The 19444-nt window shown below is 34.7% G+C and overlaps 2 protein-coding genes and 1 long non-coding RNA gene across 7 annotated transcripts; all 3 read right to left on the minus strand.

Moving 5' to 3' along the window:
* Positions 1 to 4096: 4096 nt before the first annotated feature.
* LOC125207830 (uncharacterized) lies at positions 4097 to 4990 on the minus strand. The gene is made up of 3 exons (XR_007174027.2): positions 4855 to 4990; positions 4389 to 4514; positions 4097 to 4303 (listed from the first exon to the last, which is right to left on the minus strand). It is a non-coding gene; the product is annotated as an uncharacterized LOC125207830 (long non-coding RNA).
* Positions 4991 to 8971: 3981 nt separating this feature from the next.
* On the minus strand, positions 8972 to 10910 carry LOC125204725 (uncharacterized). 2 transcript variants are annotated; one of them, XM_048103440.1, is made up of 4 exons: positions 10754 to 10910; positions 10041 to 10148; positions 9854 to 9964; positions 8972 to 9192 (listed from the first exon to the last, which is right to left on the minus strand). In XM_048103440.1, exons 1-4 carry the CDS (start codon positions 10854 to 10856, stop codon positions 9053 to 9055), a joined length of 462 nt encoding a protein of 153 aa, XP_047959397.2. In that variant the 5' UTR covers positions 10857 to 10910; the 3' UTR covers positions 8972 to 9052. The 2 variants fall into 2 exon arrangements, with proteins under 2 accessions (XP_047959397.2, XP_047959396.2); XM_048103439.1 differs by having other exon boundaries at positions 10035 to 10148.
* A 1525-nt stretch (positions 10911 to 12435) lies between these two features.
* Positions 12436 to 17703, minus strand: LOC125205590 (ACT domain-containing protein ACR3-like). 4 transcript variants are annotated; one of them, XM_048104624.2, is made up of 9 exons: positions 17342 to 17703; positions 16254 to 16332; positions 15712 to 15786; positions 15436 to 15481; positions 14494 to 14608; positions 14086 to 14153; positions 13278 to 13883; positions 13067 to 13171; positions 12436 to 12978 (listed from the first exon to the last, which is right to left on the minus strand). In XM_048104624.2, exons 3-9 carry the CDS (start codon positions 15774 to 15776, stop codon positions 12658 to 12660), a joined length of 1326 nt encoding a protein of 441 aa, XP_047960581.1. In that variant the 5' UTR covers positions 15777 to 15786; positions 16254 to 16332; positions 17342 to 17703; the 3' UTR covers positions 12436 to 12657. The 4 variants fall into 4 exon arrangements, with proteins under 4 accessions (XP_047960581.1, XP_047960582.1, XP_047960583.1 ...); XM_048104625.2 differs by having other exon boundaries at positions 17263 to 17703; XM_048104626.2 differs by lacking the exon at positions 16254 to 16332.
* Between the last annotated feature and the right edge of the window lie 1741 nt (positions 17704 to 19444).

The following is a 19444-nucleotide window of genomic DNA, read 5'->3' on the forward strand; positions in this document are numbered from 1 at the left end:
GATTCCAGGGGACGTTAAACCCTGGGCCCATCTGCTCGCCCATCTGGCCCCATCCAGATCCCACGGGTACCGTGGGAGTCTGAGATCCACTAGTCGCTGGACTGGACTTGTTGTTGTGATCCATCGCTCGATGATGCTCTTGTACAGAAAGTTAGAGAGAGAGAAAACTCGTTAAAACAAGTGGTGCAAATGAAAATGAAACTAAAATCGCGTTTATATAGGTTTTAAAAAAAAATAAAAAATCGTCGCTGGCCGATCGGGCCGCCACAATGGCGGCCAGCGCTTCGGCTAGCGACGCGCTTTCGGCTAGCCCACGCCGAAATTTTTGCCGGTCGCCCGCTGGCCGCCTCCAATGGTTCGACTAGCCGATCGGCCAGCGCCGCGAATCGGCTAACCGGTCGCTAGCCGACCATTGGAGATGCTCTAAGAGAGAAAATAATTTAGACAAGACTAGAGGTGGCCACGGTTCGGAAACCGCCGGTTCCGGTTCGTCGATAGCTTGAACCGTAACCGGCCCGAATACCGTTTATCCGGTTCCGGTTTAACCGCCGGTTACCACCGGTTCCGGTTCCGGTTAATAACCGCCGGTTTTTCACCGGTTCCGGCGGTTCTGGTTCGGTTCCGGTTCTTTTTTTTTTATTTTTTTTTTAAATCTTAGAGTTATAACTTTTATTGCAATTCTATAGTAAAATCCAAAGAGAATTGATAACGATAACGATAAAAAATTGCAATTTTATTGATTTGAAACTTTGAATGTAAATTTCTAAAATATAATTACAAGTTACAAAATATAACAATACAAGTACAACTATACACTTGAATTTAAAATTTAAATACAAAATTACAATTTACAAAAAACATATTAAAAGTAAAGTTGAAACAAGAATGGGGTGAGTAGAAGTGATGAAGAAGGGGGTATTTATAGATGAAAAATGAGGGGAAAATCTGATATTAAAAAAAAAAATTGAATTTCAAATTTGAAAACGGTCGAAAACCGCCGGTTTTCTGACCGAACCGCCGGTTTGTGTCAGACCCTACGCTGCAACCCTACACGCCTACGCCTGAACCTAGCCCTGAACCGTCGGGAACCGGCGGTTTTGTGTCAGAAACCGCCGGTTTCCGACACAAACCGGCGGTTTTCCGGCCTTTTTCAGCCCTACGCCTGCAACCCTAGGAACCTACCGGCGACAGCTACATATTCCCGGTTGACCGGCGGTTAACCGCTTAACTCGCGGTTCCGAACCGGCGGTTAACCGCCGGTTTCGGTTTCGGATTTTTGGAACCGTAACCGAACCGTTATAACCGTGAAACCGGATTTCGAACCGGAACCGTCGTCCGGTTCCGACCCGCCGATTGGGAACCGGCAGTTAACCGGCGGTCCGGTTTGGTTTGGCCACCTCTAGACAAGACTCTTATCAATATTAATCTCTCTATCTTACTTTACTATTTCTCCACTTTTAACTATTTATAATCATTTTAACAAAACGAGTGCGCAAAGTGACTGTGACTTCTAATGGCAGACGGAGGGAGTATTATAAATTGATTTCCACAAAATAAATTATATATTTATTTATTTCAAGAAATATTGTTGTTTTTGTTAGATAAAATCGATTATTAGAGTTGATAAATTCAAATGTGTGATAGATATTTTTTTAACCTTCTAATTTTCAAATATAATAAGATTTTTATAATAATTTGATATCATAAATATTACTATTAAAATAATTAATTTGTGGACGAGGAGTGTAAGTTTTTTAGTTACTAATTTTAGGCTATATATGTATGAAGAAGAAAATACTGGCACAGCATGAAAAGAAAAGTAAATAAATAAATAATACTGTATTATTTAAAATATAGTACTATAAAAGAAAAGCCAAATACCACTTACATAAAAAATGGAAATCACGAAAATTAGACTATATTATATGGTCCTTGCATCCACTTGCATCTTCTCGGGGGAGTCGGGTTAACTGTACCCTAATCATGTTTCAACACAGACATACATACATTCATATCCATTTTGGGAAATTGCATGTATTCTTTAACCGATAGATCTCTCTTTCGTTACCATCTCTATTCTCATCCTCATTTTTGGGATCACCTAATACTTTCTGTCTAGATCCTATAGACTAAAGTGTTTTTGTTGATGAAGTGGAGAGAAAGTAAAATAGTGAAAAGAAAAGTACATTAGAGAGATTAAGATGGTTGGTTTTAATTTTTTTCAAAAGAAAAAATGACTTAAACACTGAAATGAAATAGGAATCAATTTCCATGAAATGAGTACATTTCTTCCATGTGATCATGCCATTTGTATCATTAAAACATTGATGAATACCATTGTCACAATAAATTTATAAAAATAACAATATTAAGGAATGTTGTTTTATCCCATGTAATCCTTATAATTTCTATAATTTGTGATTAGCTTTAATTATATCTGGTTTAAACTCAATTTCTTCTAGTATCTTTTAATTTATCCATTATCCATATGATTGGTTTCTCTAATCGCACACGTCTCTGTGTGTGAACTGAGGAATTTTGCAAAGTAAAAAAATCTTTATCTGTGAACTGTTGGCTTTCGCAAAGCAAAACAATGTTTATTAATGCATTTAGATAAGATCTTTATGAATTTTAGGAATATATTTACTTTGATTTAAACTTATCCACTTACCACCTTTTTTTGTGAGAAGAACACCTATGTGGTCGGACATTTTGCCTATGGCCCCCTAATTTGAGGAACCCAAAATTTTAAAATATGTTTATAGGCTTTTAACCAATATAAATCTACAAGCTATTAAGGAATTGTTTTTCGTTACGATTGTAAATAATGTTGAATGTAGAGGTTCTTGAGTTTATTAGGAGTACTAATTATCAAACTGTATAATTAATATACAATTTACTACTGATTCTTTTACAGCCTACTAGGTTTACCATTTGAACTTCATCTTACCGGCAGTACTCTTATTTTAATCAAAATTTTAAACATATATCTAGAGAAATTACTTAAAAGTCTTTCATAACCATGGGAATAAATTCTGAGAATTTGAAACTCTGCAGCATGCAAGTGTCCATGAATTTATTATTATAAATTTATCGCACAGAATTAAATTACATTATTACGTTTTCATTAGATAAAAATAGATTAATGATTAGAGATGATAAATTCAAAAGTGAGATATATAATTTTAAAAACTTCTAATTTTCAAATATAATATAATGTTTTATATTAATTTGATATCATGAATATTACTACTCCATTATTAAAATAATCTTTTATAGGTGTGACGTTAATTTGTACGATCAACAATTTGTAGTAATTTTTTAAGGAGAGGAGAAAATAGATTTTGGCGCTGCGAGTAGTCCAAAAAATTCCGAGTCATGAATTTAGAATACTTCTTAATTGAACATATACTCCTCCTTCCATCCGTAAAATAATGTTTATTTTTATCATTTCGGTCCGTTTGTGTAATGTTGTTCACTTTGTTTTTGTTTATTTTTGGTGAATGAATCACTCTTTCTATTAACTAATATACTAAACGTTTTTTTAGTCACTTTTCATCACATTTTTTTAAAATCCATGTCGAGTCGTCATATGTGGATAAAGAAACATTTTTTAACCGAATGGAACGAAACACATTTAATCGTGAAAATCTTAAAATCTCAATATGAAATATTTAATGATGGACGATTTTGTTTATTTTTGGTGAATGAATCACTCTTTCTATTAACTAATATACTAAACGTTTTTTTAGTCACTTTTCATCACATTTTTTTAAAATCCATGTCGAGTCGTCATATGTGGATAAAGAAACATTTTTTAACCGAATGGAACGAAACACATTTAATCGTGAAAATCTTAAAATCTCAATATGGAATATTTAATGATGGACGAAGGAAGTAGTATAGAAACCCGTAGGCATTCATTTACGAATTCATGGTTGAATTATGAGTGTTTGGTACCCAAGTTTGTTGGTCATTTTTATCAAAATATTTAGAATTGAGTCATTGAGTGTTTAGTGCCCCAAGGTTTTTTTTTTATGAAAAGTAGTACTACTAGTTAGCAAGAGTAGTTAATAGAAGTGCAACATAAGCTCAATTGCTCAAACCATACCAATATCATTTTATTTAATTATGGCATGTCACATACACACTAGCAACTGCTTAGTTCTGCGTTTTCAGTAATTCCCACCCTTGCCTCCTCCGTGGCCGCCACCGTGACCTCCGTGGCCTCCTCCATGGCCGCCACTGCTGTGTCCGCTTCCGCTGCTGCCTCCATGTCCGCCGCGCCCATCAGTTTCCTCCGCTGTTTCAATTAAAAAAACAATCAAATTACTACAAACGTTACTACACCATACTACATTTTTAACATCACTACTACTACTTCCCACCTTTGTCTCCATGGCCGCCTCCGTGGCCTCCTCAATGGCCGCCTCTGTGGCCACCACCGTGGCCCCCTCCATGGCCACCTCCATGTCCGCCCAGATTGTATCCGCTGCGCCCATCAGTTTCCTCGGCTGTTTTAAATAAAAAATCAAATTACTACAAACCACCATCTATTTTTATATACTCTCTCGTAATACTTGTAATGAAAAATGAGTTAAAAAAAATTAGTAGAATATTTGTGATAAAAAAAAATGAACACTTGACGAGGACCGGATGGAGTATAGAGTAAAATAACATTCTTCAGTTTCAATTAATTTTGCCACTTGAGCTAGACCTCATCATCGAAACGATTCACTCAACTCATCCTACTTGATTTTATGCCTTTTTGCATTTTATTAGTAGTATTACACAAACACACACACAATATATATAGAGGAAATAAAATACTAAAATATTGAAGAAACAGCATACATGGATCAACAGCGGCAAGGTCTCTGGCTGAAGCTACTTCTGAAGAGATCAGAAGAGACACAGCTAAGACAAGGCCGAGAAGAAGAAGCACTTTGGAACTCATTTTTCTTGTGAAATATGATACTACTAAGATTTTGGTTTTTGATGAGAATAACGGTGCCACTGATTCTGTATTTATAGACAAATCATGGGTATGTTTTTTGTCACATATTGGGGTGAGGTGATAAGTGGGCCCTATGTTAGTAGCTATGTATTTATAGACAAATCATGGGTATGTTTTTTGTCACATATTGGGGTGAGGTGATAAGTGGGCCCTATGTTAGTAGCTATTCAACCTACTTTTTTAAATGAATCCAAATCCAATTGTCTTCCATTATCTTTTATAAAGTACTTCATGCGACGATATTAGATTAAAATATTAATTTAATGTTCAATCTTTCTCAAATCTATTGCTCCAATACGTATCCTCTTTACAAACATTAAGGTCATGTCGATAAATTAATTTAAAGAATGTTTATTAACTCCAAAAAAAAAATCTAATTCCATATATTCATACTCTCTTTCTATTCCATCTCCATTCTCATCCTAATTCATACTCATCCTCATTCTTAAGGCATCCACATTGGGACGCTCTAAGCGACGCCCTATGCACCGCCACGTCAGCATTTTATCCTCCTCTTATTCTACCTGCAATGGGACGGACTATAACCCGCCCTAAACATTTTACTTCTATTTTATATTTATATTTTTATGTTTGCAAATGTAAATAAAAACAACACAACTAAAGGAAATTCTAAATTTACTTAATTAAAAAAAAAGTTACAAAATAAGAAATAAAAAAAAGCACAAAATACAAAAAAGCACTAAATTCGGGGTCGGAGTAGTTCGTCCTTCCCGGGGCGAACTCTTTGCACACCTCCGTTGTAGGCAACTTCTGGGCTCGTGCCTTGGTCCGCTTCCTCTTGGTGGCGGACCCAGAAGCGGCGGCGGCGGAGGGGCGGTGGGGAGAAGATTCCATGTCGGACAGCTCGTATGAGTCGGTGGAAAAGTCGGAATTGTACTCGGCGTTGGTGTCGAATGACCGGTATTCGTCGGGTTCTGTACCCGGCCATCGTGCACCACCGAACATCGGACTATTCGGATAATCTCCGGAATCCATTTTGCTTGAAAATGTAGTGAATTTGAAAGTGAAGTGAGAAAAATGAAGTGAAAATGAGAGGAATATATAGGTTTTAAAAATTTAATAAAATTAAAAAAAAAAACGGAACCGCGTCGCATCGTCCGTGATCCATCGTCCGCGTCGTCCACAGTGGCGGACGATGCGACGGACGATGGGTATCCTCTGCGCATCGTCCACGGACGATGTATCGGGCGCGGATGATGGGTTACCCATCGTCCGCGATGCTGCAGTGGCGGACGATGCGACGGACGATGCATCGTCCGCCCCATTGCGGATGCCCTTAATGAGATGTTTCTGTGTTACTCCTTTGGTTCAATAGTTAAGTAGAAAATAAAATAGATAAGTACAGAGAAAAAAATAGAAATTAAAATGACTTTTTTTTTTACTTTTTTCAAGAAAAAAAGAATTTGCTTATTTTGAAACCATCTTGAAAGACTTAAAGACTAAATGAAATAGGAATAAATTGCTATGAAATGAGTATATTTCATCCATGTGACCATGCCATTTGTATCATTAAAACATTGATGAATTACATATATTGTCAAAAAAAATTAGAAAAATAACAATTTTATGAGATGTTGATATATCCCATGTAATCCTTCTAAGTTTTATAATATGTGATTAACTTTAATTATATATGGTTTAAACTCAATTTCTTATAGTAACTTTTAATAAATGAGGGAACATCTTTTTTTGTCCATGAACTTTGCCAAAGTGTCATTTTAGATCCGTGAACTATCAAAATATCATTTGAGGTTTGTCAACTATGGGTTAATATCAATTGAAGTACTTTTTTACTATTTTCAAATTTTTCTGGACGAAAATACCCTCAATACCTTAAAAGGTATATATTTTTAATAAACTTATCATATACTCATATTTTTTATAAATATATTTACTATATATTTTTGATGAATTTTCTAAACATAATTTGACCTTCACTATTATCACTTAATTTTGTGACATGCAAGAAAAGATCCTTATTCAATTTTTTATTATTAAGGAAAAGTTCTTTATCAATTTTAAAATTCTTTAATATAAAAAATTGAAGAAGCAATTTGACTTGCATGTCACAAAATTAAGTGATAATATTGAAGGTCAAATTATATTTAGAAAATTCGTCAAAAATATATTGTAAAGATATTTATAAAAAATATGAGTATATGATAAGTTTATTAAAAATATATTCTCTTTAAGGTATTGAGGGTACTTTCGTCCAGAAAAACTTGGAAATAATAAAAAAAGTTATTTCAAATGATATTTCAAAATTTAAATGATATTTTAGCAAAGTTTATGAATCAAAAAAGATGTTCCCTCGTAATCAATTATCTATATGATTAGTTTCTCTAATCACACACGTCTCTGTGTGTGAACTGAGGAATTTTGCAAAGTAAAAACAAGCTTTATCTGTGAACTGTTGGCTTTCGCAAAGCAAAACAATGTTTATTAATGCATTTAGGTAAGATCTTTATGAATTTTAGGAATATAATTACGTTGAATTAAACGTATCCACTTACCACCTTTTTTTTGTGAGAAGAACACCTATGTAGTGGGACATTTTGCCAAGGGCCCCCTAATTTGAGGAACCCCAAAATTTTAAAATATATATGTTTATGGATAGGCTATTAACAATTAATCTACAAGCTATTAATTTTAAATCCATAAATCCATCTTAAAAAAAAAAGGAATTTTTTTTCGTTACGATTGGAAATAATATTGATTTTTGAGGTTCTTGAGTTTATTAGACCATCTCCAATCGTACACCAAAACTCATTTTTGGTGTAGATAATTTCTCCAACCGTACACCAAACCCAAACTCATTTTTGGAGTTTTCAATGGAATAACACCAAATATGGTGTTTACTCCAAAATTTTGTTAGATAAATATTCAAAAATGGTGTAAACTTAAAGATAGTGTAAATGATTGGAGTAAAACTACTTTTTGATGTGACGTATACTCAAAAATGGGTTTGAATTTAGCGTAACTACTTTTTAATGTGACGTATACTCAAAAATGGATTTGAATTTAGCGTAAATGGCTGGAAATGGCCTTACTCGTCAAAATGTATAATATCCAAATTACATACTACTTCGATATAATTGCAACTCACACAAACAAAAAACTAATGATTCTTTTACAGCCTACTATTTTTACCATTTAAACTTCATCTTACCGGCACACTTATTTTCAATTCAAAATTTAAAAAATATATTTAGAGAAATTACTTAAAAGACTTTCATAACCAAGGGAATAAATTCTGAGAATTTGAAACTCTGCAGCATGCAAGTGTCAATGATATTATTAAAAATTTATAGCACAGAATTAAATTACATAATTACTTTTTTTTTGAAAAATATGGTTATATTCATTAGATACAAATAGATTATTGAATAGAGGTGATAAAGTCAAAAGTGAGATACATTAATATAGTATATTTTTTAAACTTTAATTTTCAAATATAATAGTATTAATTTGTTATCATAAATATTAAAATAATTCTTTTATACGTGTGATGCGTGTACGATCAACAATTTGTATTACTTTTGTACGGATTGGAGAAAATATAAAGTCGCCAAGTAGCTAAAATGTGTCACATTCCTCTATTAGATCGATAAATATAAAGTTTTGGGTCACTCTTTCCACGCCATATATATCCGAGTTGCTTAAAATAAAGAGACATTTTATTTTTTAAACCGAAAGTGGAACGAAGGATAAAAAAATTTCACACATTTAATCGTTAAAATATTAATACGAGATATTTAATGATGGACGGAAAAAGTAGGTAAGTATAGAAACCATTATTCATTTACGAATTCATGCTTGAATTATGAGCGTTTGGTACCCAAGTTTGTTAGTCATTTTTATCAAACAATTTAGTGCCCGAATTTTTGTTTTATGAAAAGTAATTAACAAGAGTAGTTAATAGAGGTGCTAACATAAGCTCAAACCATACCAATAGCATTTTATTTAATTATGGCATGTCACACATACACACTAGCAACTTCTTAGTTCTGCGTTTCAATAATTCCCGCCTTTGCTTTTGCCTCCTCCGTGGCCGCCGCCATGACCTCTGTGGCCGCCGCCGTTGCCTCCATGTCCGCTTCCACTGCTGCCTCCATGTCCCCGATTGTATCCACCGCGCCCATCAGTTTCTTCCGCTGTTTCAAACAAATAATCAAATTACTAGTACAAACGTAACTATACCGTATATCTGTACCATGAAAACTAGTTTTACTTTATCATTTTGGGATGTCCAATAAAAATAGTTTCATTTCTAAAAATGAAAAGTTTCTCTCTCACACTTTACCCAATTTTTCTCCTCTCTTCCATATTTTACCTTAAGCTATCTCTTACTAATTTACCTACTTTTTTGCCTTCTTCTTACTTTACTAATTTCTCATTAAAACTCATGTTCTCTTCCGCGGTCTACTCTACTCTACGTCCGCCACTGCTGTGTCCGCTACCACTGCTGCCACCATGTCCCCCGCGGCCATCGGTTTCCTCCACTATTTCCAACAAACAATCATATCACTACAAACATAACTATACCGTACTTCATCCGTCCATAAAAAATAGTCTTATTTTATCATTTTAGGATGTCCAAAAAAAATAGTTTCATTTCTAAAAATGGACAGTTTCTCTCTAACACGTTACCCACTTTTTCTCGTCTCTTACATATTTTACTTAATCTCTCTTACTTTACCTACCTTTTCGCCTTCTTCTTACTTTACTAATTTGTCATTAAAACTCGTGTTGTCCATAAATAAGACTATTTTTTTTGGACGAGAGTATATATTTAGCAGCATCACTGCTTCCCACCTTTGCCTCCATGTCCGCCGCCGTGACCTCCAAGTCCGCCACTGCTGTGTCCGCTTCCACTGCTGCCACCGTGTCCCCGATCATATCCGCCGCGCCCATCGGTTTCCTCCGCTGTTTTAAACAAACAATCAAATTACTACAGACGTTACTACACCATATAATTTTACTACTTAATTCTCACCATTACCTCCTCCATGGCCGCCGCCGTGGCCTCCATGGCCGCCGCCTCCGCTTCTTCCACTGCTGCCTGTATGTCCGCCATGATTGTGTCCGCTGCTTCCATCAGTTTCCTCCGCTGTTTTATATAAACAATCAAATTACTACAAACGTTACTACACTATATATTTTGTCACATATATATGTCTACGTCCGTCTATATCATTTTTTATAATGGACTTTACATTCCACTAACTCATTCTCATTTACTCCACATTTTGTTATAAAATTAGTACTTCATTTGTCCCAACTAAGTTGGTACAAAACTTATGGCCGGGAAATTAAGAAATTATGTTGAATAGATTAAATGAAAGTAAAATAAAATAAAAAAGAGAAAAATATAGGAGAGATAAAGAGAGAGTAAAGTAGATGATGAAATAAGGTAAGAATAATTGGATGTTTTTTTTATATCAAAAATGGAAATGACGCAACTTTGTTGGGACGTCCCAAAAAGGAATACGATTCAACTTAGTTGGGACGGAGTGAGTAATATTTACAAGTAGGTCCTACATTCTACTTATTTTTTAACCTATTTTTCACTATATTTCTTAAAACATGTGTCCTGTTAAAATGTGACAAAATTTATTCTTAATTTCTTATAAACCAAATGAGTATTTACAAACGCATACAATATATTAAATTATATATAGAGAGAGAGATGAAAATATTGAAGAAATGGTTTACATGGATCAACGGAAGCAAGGTCTCTGGCTGAAGCCAATTCTGAAGAGATCAGAAGAGCCACAGCCAAGACAAGGCCGAGAAGAAGAAGCAATTTGGAACTCATTTTTCTAGTGAAACTATGACACTTTAAGATTTTTGTTTATGATGAGAATAATGGTGCCAATGATTCTGTATTTATAGACAAATCATGAGTATGTGTTTTATCACATTATGGCCCTTTGTTAGTTAGCTATCCATCCTACTTTTGTCTGCCATTATCTTTTATAAAGTTTTTCATGCGACGATATTAGGCTCCTTTAATTAATTGAAATTTAATATAGATTAAAATATATTACTTTAAGGTTCTATCTTTCTTTATCTATTGCTCCACTACTAATTCTCTTTACAAGCATTAAGGTTATGTCGCCACTACTAATTTTCTTTACAAGCATTAAGGTTATGTCGACAAAAGAATGTAAGTGGAGAGAAAATAAAATAGATTACTAGTGAAGGGAAAAGTGTACAAGTAATTAAGATGATTGGTTTTGATTTTTTCTAAAAGAAAAGAGACATCCTGAAAAGAGATACTAGAACTCAATTACTATGAAATGGGATGAGTACATATCAATATCCATGCCATTTGTATCATTAATTCATTGATAAATAGCATATACCCCCTCCGTCGCAATACATATGAAATATTTGGTTTTTATGCAGTGTTGTTTTGTAAGTTAATGAAGCAAGAATAATAAGAGAAGAAAAAAAAGTAGAGATATGTTGTTTTTATTTTTGGAAACGTTTCATTCTTAATGGGACATGGAGAGTATATTGTCACAATAAATATATAAATCAATATTATAAGATGTTATATCCCATGTAATTGATTCGTTATCAAATACATTCATGCTTCTAATATATAAATTTAGTTGTATCAGTAATCCTTCTAATTTTGAAATTTGCGATTAACTTTCTAACTGATTTCAACTGAATTTCTTATTGCTTTGAATCTATATATGATTGGTTTCTTTCATTTCACACGTCTCTGTGTGTGAGCTTAGGAATTTTGCAAAACAAAACAACCTTTATCTGTGAACTGTTGCCTTTTGCAATGCAAAACAATGTTTATTAATGCATTAGATATAATCTTTATGAATTTTGGGAACATATATACATTGATTTAACCTCTCCACTTACCACCTTTTTTTGTGTGAATAACATTCAGCAATGTGGTGGTTAGGACATTTTTCCTAGGGCCCCCAAATTTGAGGAATCCCAAAATTGTAAAATATATAGGCTGTTAATCATAATCATAATTCATAAATCTATAAGCTATTAATATTAGATCCAACTTAAAAAAGGAATTGTTTCTCGTTACGATTGGAAATAATGTTGATTTTTTAGGTTCTTGAGTTTATTAAATTACTTTCATATCGCATCGTAATATATTTCTGTTGCACATAGAATATTGTCGATTATATTGATTATTGTAGCATCAGAGCATAAAGACAATTTTCAAATTTAAAATTGATAAAATCATATTTCCCAGAAAATCAAGAAATGATATATGGATTCCATGCTGTAGGGGTGGATCAGTGGTATATAACATACTGAAATTGTCAGAACAATAAATAAAGTCATCAAACTGAATGAAATCCAAATCACATATAAATATACATTTGCAACTTACATAAAAAAAATGGAAATAACGAAATATAGGACCCCAATATATTGATAATTTACATGGATACCTTATGTACAAGAGTTCCAATTTGATAACAACAATTAATTGTACAGCTTTTTATTACAGCTCTTGATTTATTTTTTACAGTTTTGATGCTGTTGGGACAAATCACCATATATAGAAATCTTGCAGGAAGCTGTGAATACATTAAGGTTTTTTAATAGAGAGAAATTGTTGTGCAAACTCAATGGAGCAACTTCTCCAGCAAACCTCCAAGGAAGAAGCTAGTCTTTGCCCTACCACTTGCTTCGAGTGCTTTCGTATTCATCGGCAGCATCTTCACGTTCAGCCTCATCGTCTTCCCAGTCTCCTTGCGCAGGGCTTCTATGGTCCTTGCATCTACTGGTTTGCCCGATGCATCACTCACGTAGAACACATTCACGGCTTGCTCCCCCACCGTTGTTACACCTGCTCTCGTGACTGAGAGTCCGTTTTCTCGGAGGATTCGTGTTACCTCTGAGAGCAGCCCTACTCGGTCCTTTGCACAAAGCTCCAAGCTTATACCCTAATCATGTTTCAACACAGACATACATGCATTCACTACTTGTAATTATCCTTTTTCAACTGCATTAAAAAATCATTATCTCAATTACCTCACTTGGTCTTCGTCTGATTGCTGCTTCGAGACACTTGATGGCCTTTTCTTTCTCTCCTTCTGTCTGCAGTGTGCAACCGTCCATTTGGCGTATGAAATATTCCTATTAATTGAAGCTTCCCTATATTAGTAGAGGCAACGGAATGCAAAGGGTAAACAGAATCAAAGCAAGCATAGCTGCATTGGAAGAGGCGAGAATGAGTGGATACCTGTGAAGCATAGGGACCATCGGATGAGATGGTGGCGTGGAAGACGACGTACTGCATGTCTGTAAGGGTGCACACAATGTCGAACATGAGCTTTGGTCTATCTTTGCACTTGACAGTAACTACAGAGTAATCTTTTTCTTCGCATCGCTCAATGGTCACATTTGGTTTGATATGAGAGTCCGGCTCGGTTCCAGTAACTTCATAGTCTCTATCAGCAAAGAACAGCTGGTGCAGGCGTCTATCGATGTGGGTTGAACCCATGGAATAGCTGGTAAAAGATATGGAATCATCAGTGCCATACCCACGAAGAATGTTTTTGACCTGCTCTTCCATAGCAGCCAACCATGAGGCATCATCCACAGCACGGTTGTTTGTGTCATCATTAACGTAGAGAACACATGCTATCCGTCCGTTATGGGTCCAAACTTCAGCAGCAGCGACATTGATCTGGAGATTGGCAAGCACAGCAGAAATCTCCGACAAGAGACCAGGACGATCCGGGCCTATAAGCTCAATCGCAGTGCAGTCACCCATAGAGCCCAACCCCGCTTTCTTCCCAGTCGATGGCTTCAATAAGCCATACATGTTTCCTTTTGGTCCCAGCGCCTACTTTTACATAATGATAAAGAATATTATGACATGGAAATGTACATGATTCCCAACATGAACATATTTTTCTAATAGAAGGGGTTCGGAAAACAAGAAAATGCCCGCTTTACATTTTGTGGAGCTTAGCCTGTGCTTCAGAGTTAATTCAGTGGAGATGATTTCCTTTAGGAAAACTACAAAGGGAGCAAGTACAGCATACCTTTTCTATGTACTCAATAGTCTTGCTGTTGCTAATCTTTTGCCCGTTCTGGTCAGTGACATGAAACACTGAAAAAGAGAAGAATAGAAGCCATGAAAAAGAACTCCAAAACAGCTTGTGGTTGGTTTGTATTCTTACATGAACCTAACATGACCATATAGAAATCGTCTGACCCACATAGAGAGGTGCTAACATATGAGTATTATGAACTTATAACTTCACAGTGTTTGATAACATTTACAGGTCCATGGTCAACATTTCATCTTATAAATAGTTAATAAGTTAAATGATTGGTAAATTAAGTCGCTACAAATATTTCATTTCAAATCATATTCAAAGCCTCAAAGCAAGACCTGAGAGTTCTTTTAAGTGCTGTTTGGTGGAATAAGTCAAGAAAAACAAGCATACCGTCCATAAACCACCCGCCATCAGAGGAAATGTAAGCTTTTGTAATTATAAGGTCAAGGTCCGAGAGGATTTGCACCACCTCCAGAAGTATCCCTGGTTTGTTCATGCTGTCGACCTGACCAACGTATAACTCAACTCGTCATTTTACCAACACCATAATGAAAATGCTCACAGACAAGGTCAAGTTACAGTTACATTGAACTCACTCAACTAGAATTGTCTGTTGATATATACAAGGATAGCATAAACTACCATCATTTTGGTTAGGATATTGTTTAAGGAAAGGTATGTGATTTCTGTCTTCAAAGTGAGCAAATAGTATAACCTGTTTTCATGACCCAGTAACTTATATTTACCAAAAACAAAGCAAATGCTCGAACACAAGGTCAAATTGCAATTACATTGTGCCCACTCAACTAGAACCGTTTCTTAATATGGTACTCCCTCCGTCCCACAAAAGATGTCACACTTTCCTTTTTAGTTTGTCCCACAAAAAATGTCACATTTCTAACTTTGGAAAAAGTTCTCTCTCACATGAATATAAAAATAATATTTTCTCTCTCCATTTAACACACAAAATAAAACCTCCTAAAATCTCGTGCCGTCCCACAATTGTGACATCTTTTCTGGGACGGAGGGAGTACAAGGATAGCCATATACAACCATCTCTTTAGTTAGGATATTCTTTAAGGAGAAGATGTGTGCATTATGTCTTCACAGTGAGCAAATAATTTATTTTTGAACCTAGTAACTAATAACCCATGTCTTGCTTGCTTTTCATTACTCAAAAAGGTCACTCTGCAACTATTGATAGAACTGAAAGTGCCCTGCTTGACATTAGCTTCATCATGCACGTTAGAATGTTAAAATATCAGTAGATTATATTTTAAAAAGATATGGAACAGAATGCAAACCGTAATCGGGGTGTTTTTGGATGGTTACCTTGACCAGAGTGCACTCCCTGCAGCTAGAGTTGTCCACAGAAACCCTGAAATAGGAAACAAATATAATTGAACACTATTTATTTAAAATACAAAAACAAAACCTTGGTTTAACATAATATAACAACCAAATCTAAATTTCAACTTTGAATATCAAAATACTAATATAGCAAAATAATCAAAAACAGAAAATATGATCTGGCCATCACAGATACAAGAAGACTCAAACAATAAATTTTCTTAAATAGATAAACATGCAAAGGTTTTAGAACTGAACTGTGGAGGATTTATTCTGATGCTTAATGTCTCATACTCAGGATCAAAGTATGCCCACGAACCCATTCCCTCCTCTCTGCGTCATAGCCAAATGAGCATTAGTCAGAAACATATATAATTTGTTTCATGAAATATAGAAATGTTTGAGCGCCTAGGAGCCACTTGATGGAAGAAATGGAAATAATTAGTCAAGAGCTTATAGCTGTACTATATGAAGCCACAAGGATTTTCGTAGTATGTTAAGAAAACAAGATTCATGATCTCCTGTTAATAACTAAATAATAAAAGAAAATAAGGGAGTTCAAAGTATCAGTGCAGTTAAAGAACTTTTGAGATATTAAGAAGAACATAAATGATGAAAACTGTCTAAAACGTAAGAAAAATTAATGTCCACAAAGACAGCTAATAGTACACATTTTCAATCTGTTGCATTTCTTTTGTACAACACATTGACACTTGAAGGTGAAAAGTCATGGTAAGTCAAAGATCAGCTCTTTAACTATAGACACTAACAAAAGATGTTTGGTAAGAAAATTGTGTAACCTCTTTGGCGAAAGATTAGCTCTTTTCCAGCAGCACGACTTTTACGGAGAATACATTTACATTGTGTCAATTAACTTGTCTGCAGTAAGATGATAATAGTTTTACAATATAAGCCCACAAATGAAATAAATTTGAGAAGGAAGTAGGCCAAGCCAAAACATTAGAAATCTCATAAATTGTGGAAATAAAAACAAATGTGAATGTCAGCAGGTTAACAGCTGAGTGCACGACTAACATATTTCCCAATTATAGGAATGAATTCCTTGTTGGTTCTCATATATGAATACATCTACCAGCACAACATAGATTTGGGATAATAAAATGAAAAATTGATTAAAAGTTCTAGTGAAATGTAAAAGCTCTACTAAGCAAGTTAACAAAAAGTAAAAGCATTAAAGTGGCATATTCATCTGCTCCTAGATGGAAATTCAACCATTCACCATAGATTCATAGCAGTGAAATACAGAAATACAGCCTTCTCCGAGAAAAAATGAGTTGGATTGAAGAATAGAAATACATTTGAATCAAACCAAGTTTCTTTTTCTACATACAGGACTGATTCTGTAGCTAAAATTCAAACTCAATCACACAACTTCCATTAAAACACTAGGGACTAACACTATACACCGACCCCCAATAAACAATCTTAAACTAATCCGTCACGTTTTTAGCAAGAATACTAATTCGCTCACAATTGGCATGTGTGTACAGGGCAGGTGATCAATAATTCATACTACAATTATTGTATTGAGATTGCTTAAGTCTTAAGACTGTGAACGAACTTGAGTTATCATCTAACTAAACCACACACCATTTTGAATCATCTACTGCAAAAATATGGTTGCAACAGAAGCAAAAATCTCAGAAAAATGTTGATAGCAGAAACACAAGTTAATAGCAACTCACCAAATCATGATCAAGGAAAAACAACTACTTAATTAGTAAAATTTCTAAAAAAACAGATGCGTATCAAAATGCCTCTATTTTACAGAAATCAGTAAAATTTCACCTTCATTAGAATTCATGAAATCAGCAACAGCAATTTTACAGAGGAATAGCAACCGAATTAGACTAGGAAGTAATTAAACCTAGTAATCGAGGCTTCTAGCAAATTCTGGACCAGCAATCGAATCACGTCTCTCGCAAAGCATCAAATGACTCTCTGTCTCTCTGCGAGAGGGAGAGCGACAATTCAGTAGCCCGCAGGTGTGAGAAATGGAAGAGGTGTGCGGCGAAGTTTGTAGTTGACAGTTGGATTCACATATAGATGAGGCGTGCGTGTGCAAATTGGGGTAAAAAGAGACAAGGAATGAAACTTTCGACGTTGGAAGAGCACTACCAACGCTCCACTATCACTAACAATTCTGTGTCTCTCTAGGTTAGAGAGAGGAGGAATCTGCAATGTTGGTGAAAGGGGAGGTGGAGAAGAAGAGATTGGGCACTCGCAGTGGATATAGATGCATGGAGCAATATGGTGGTGGGGCGAGTGTATTTCGAAAGAGAGAGGGCGCGTGAGTGATTAAGCGCTAATTCTGATTATTTAACTATAATCTCTCACAGTAGAGTAATGTCAGTTGAGATAATGAAGCGGCGATATAACGGTGTAGGATTTTTATGCACTCCCTCCCGCGCTCCTCAACGCGCGTGCTGTGTACGATCGGCTCTGGGTTTAGACTTGCCTTTTTTATGTTTCTGGTTTATTTGTAGCCTGTGGGAGTGGGGTCGGTGATAGTTGGAACTCACGCGCGCCCTCTTTCATTTAAAGTACATTTTCGACGAGATATAAAAATAAAACCAACATGCACGATATTAATGAGTTATTGTCAATTCTTATCGTGTTTGTGTTTTTTCACTTCAATTGAGAAGCCTGATAAACACATGATAATGTCGGAAAAGATTTGGCTTGGATTCAGATAATTATTTTTTTATTCTTTTATAAGAATTAAAATTAGGATATCATTTTCTTAGTTTTCATAGTTGTATTAGGTTACAGGTTGGATTCGAGTCGCTCGTGGTCCATGCCAAGTCAACACGAATTGAATTGAATCATATTGCTAGGAGATTTATGTTGTGCGCGAATCGTATTCGAATTTGCATGTAGCATGACAGTTTCATGTTTGAATTTAGAATTTTCTCAAATGGTTGTGTTCGGGTTTCACCTTAACAACTTGATTTGTTATTATGTTGACCTGATAACATCTCAATTCACACAATTTGTCAACCATACACATTTATGGCTAAAAAATACTTAATTATTTGTATGCATGTGTTGGTCCAATGGTAGTGTTGTTAATTCCCATTGCCAAAGGTCCCGAATTCACGAGCCCACTGTATGCTCCTTCAATTATTGCTCATTTATCAATTAAAAATTAAATATATGTACGAGAAAAAAGCACGTTTCATTAATTAAAAAGAACTATCAACTTTATTCTAAAATTGATTAATGATGATATTCATTATAGATTATTGTCCTTTGATATACTACCAACTTATCTAACTCCTTGATACATCAACTTTAGTCTAAAATTGAGTAATGTTGATAATCATTACTCCTATAATTATTTATAAGTTTATAATCCTAGTCCCTAGATACATCAACTTTAGTCTAAAATTGATTAAGGTTGATAATGATTACTACTAATTTATAATCTTTGACAACCAAAGAGTCGGAGTCATTCACTCAACAGTAGCAATATAGTCCTAATTCTATGTATATACTATTTTCCACTCACGTTTCATAACATGTGGAAAACTACAAAATATTTCTATCAATATTGTATGTCGATATATAAAAATGATAGTGTTCTATACGTAAAATAAATGTTTCATTTTTTCCGATTGATCATTTGTCATTTTCTATATTGTCCTCTCGTCTTATAATTCGGATGTTTTTATTCTTTCTTGCATCAGGAATGTCATTAGACGGTTCGAACTATAGTCAAGAACTACATATTATAATATGTTAGGGCATTCTCAATGTTCTTCCTAAAAACTCCCTTATTTCTCCCTAACTTCTATCATATCAGCGCCACATCAGTACCAAAATTTATCTCCAGTTTTTAGCCAACTACTCCAATGGTTTCTCCCTTATTTCTCCCTTATTTTTCCCTAACTCAACATTTCATTTTTACATCATCACTAATATTGTTTAATTTTTCCTACAAATGTGTTTAATAAATAGATTTATAATG

Source organism: Salvia hispanica, chromosome 6 (genome assembly GCF_029641045.1).
Source record: "Salvia hispanica isolate PSC_SH4W2 chromosome 6, Shi_PSC_v1, whole genome shotgun sequence".
NCBI lineage: Eukaryota > Viridiplantae > Streptophyta > Magnoliopsida > Lamiales > Lamiaceae > Salvia > Salvia hispanica.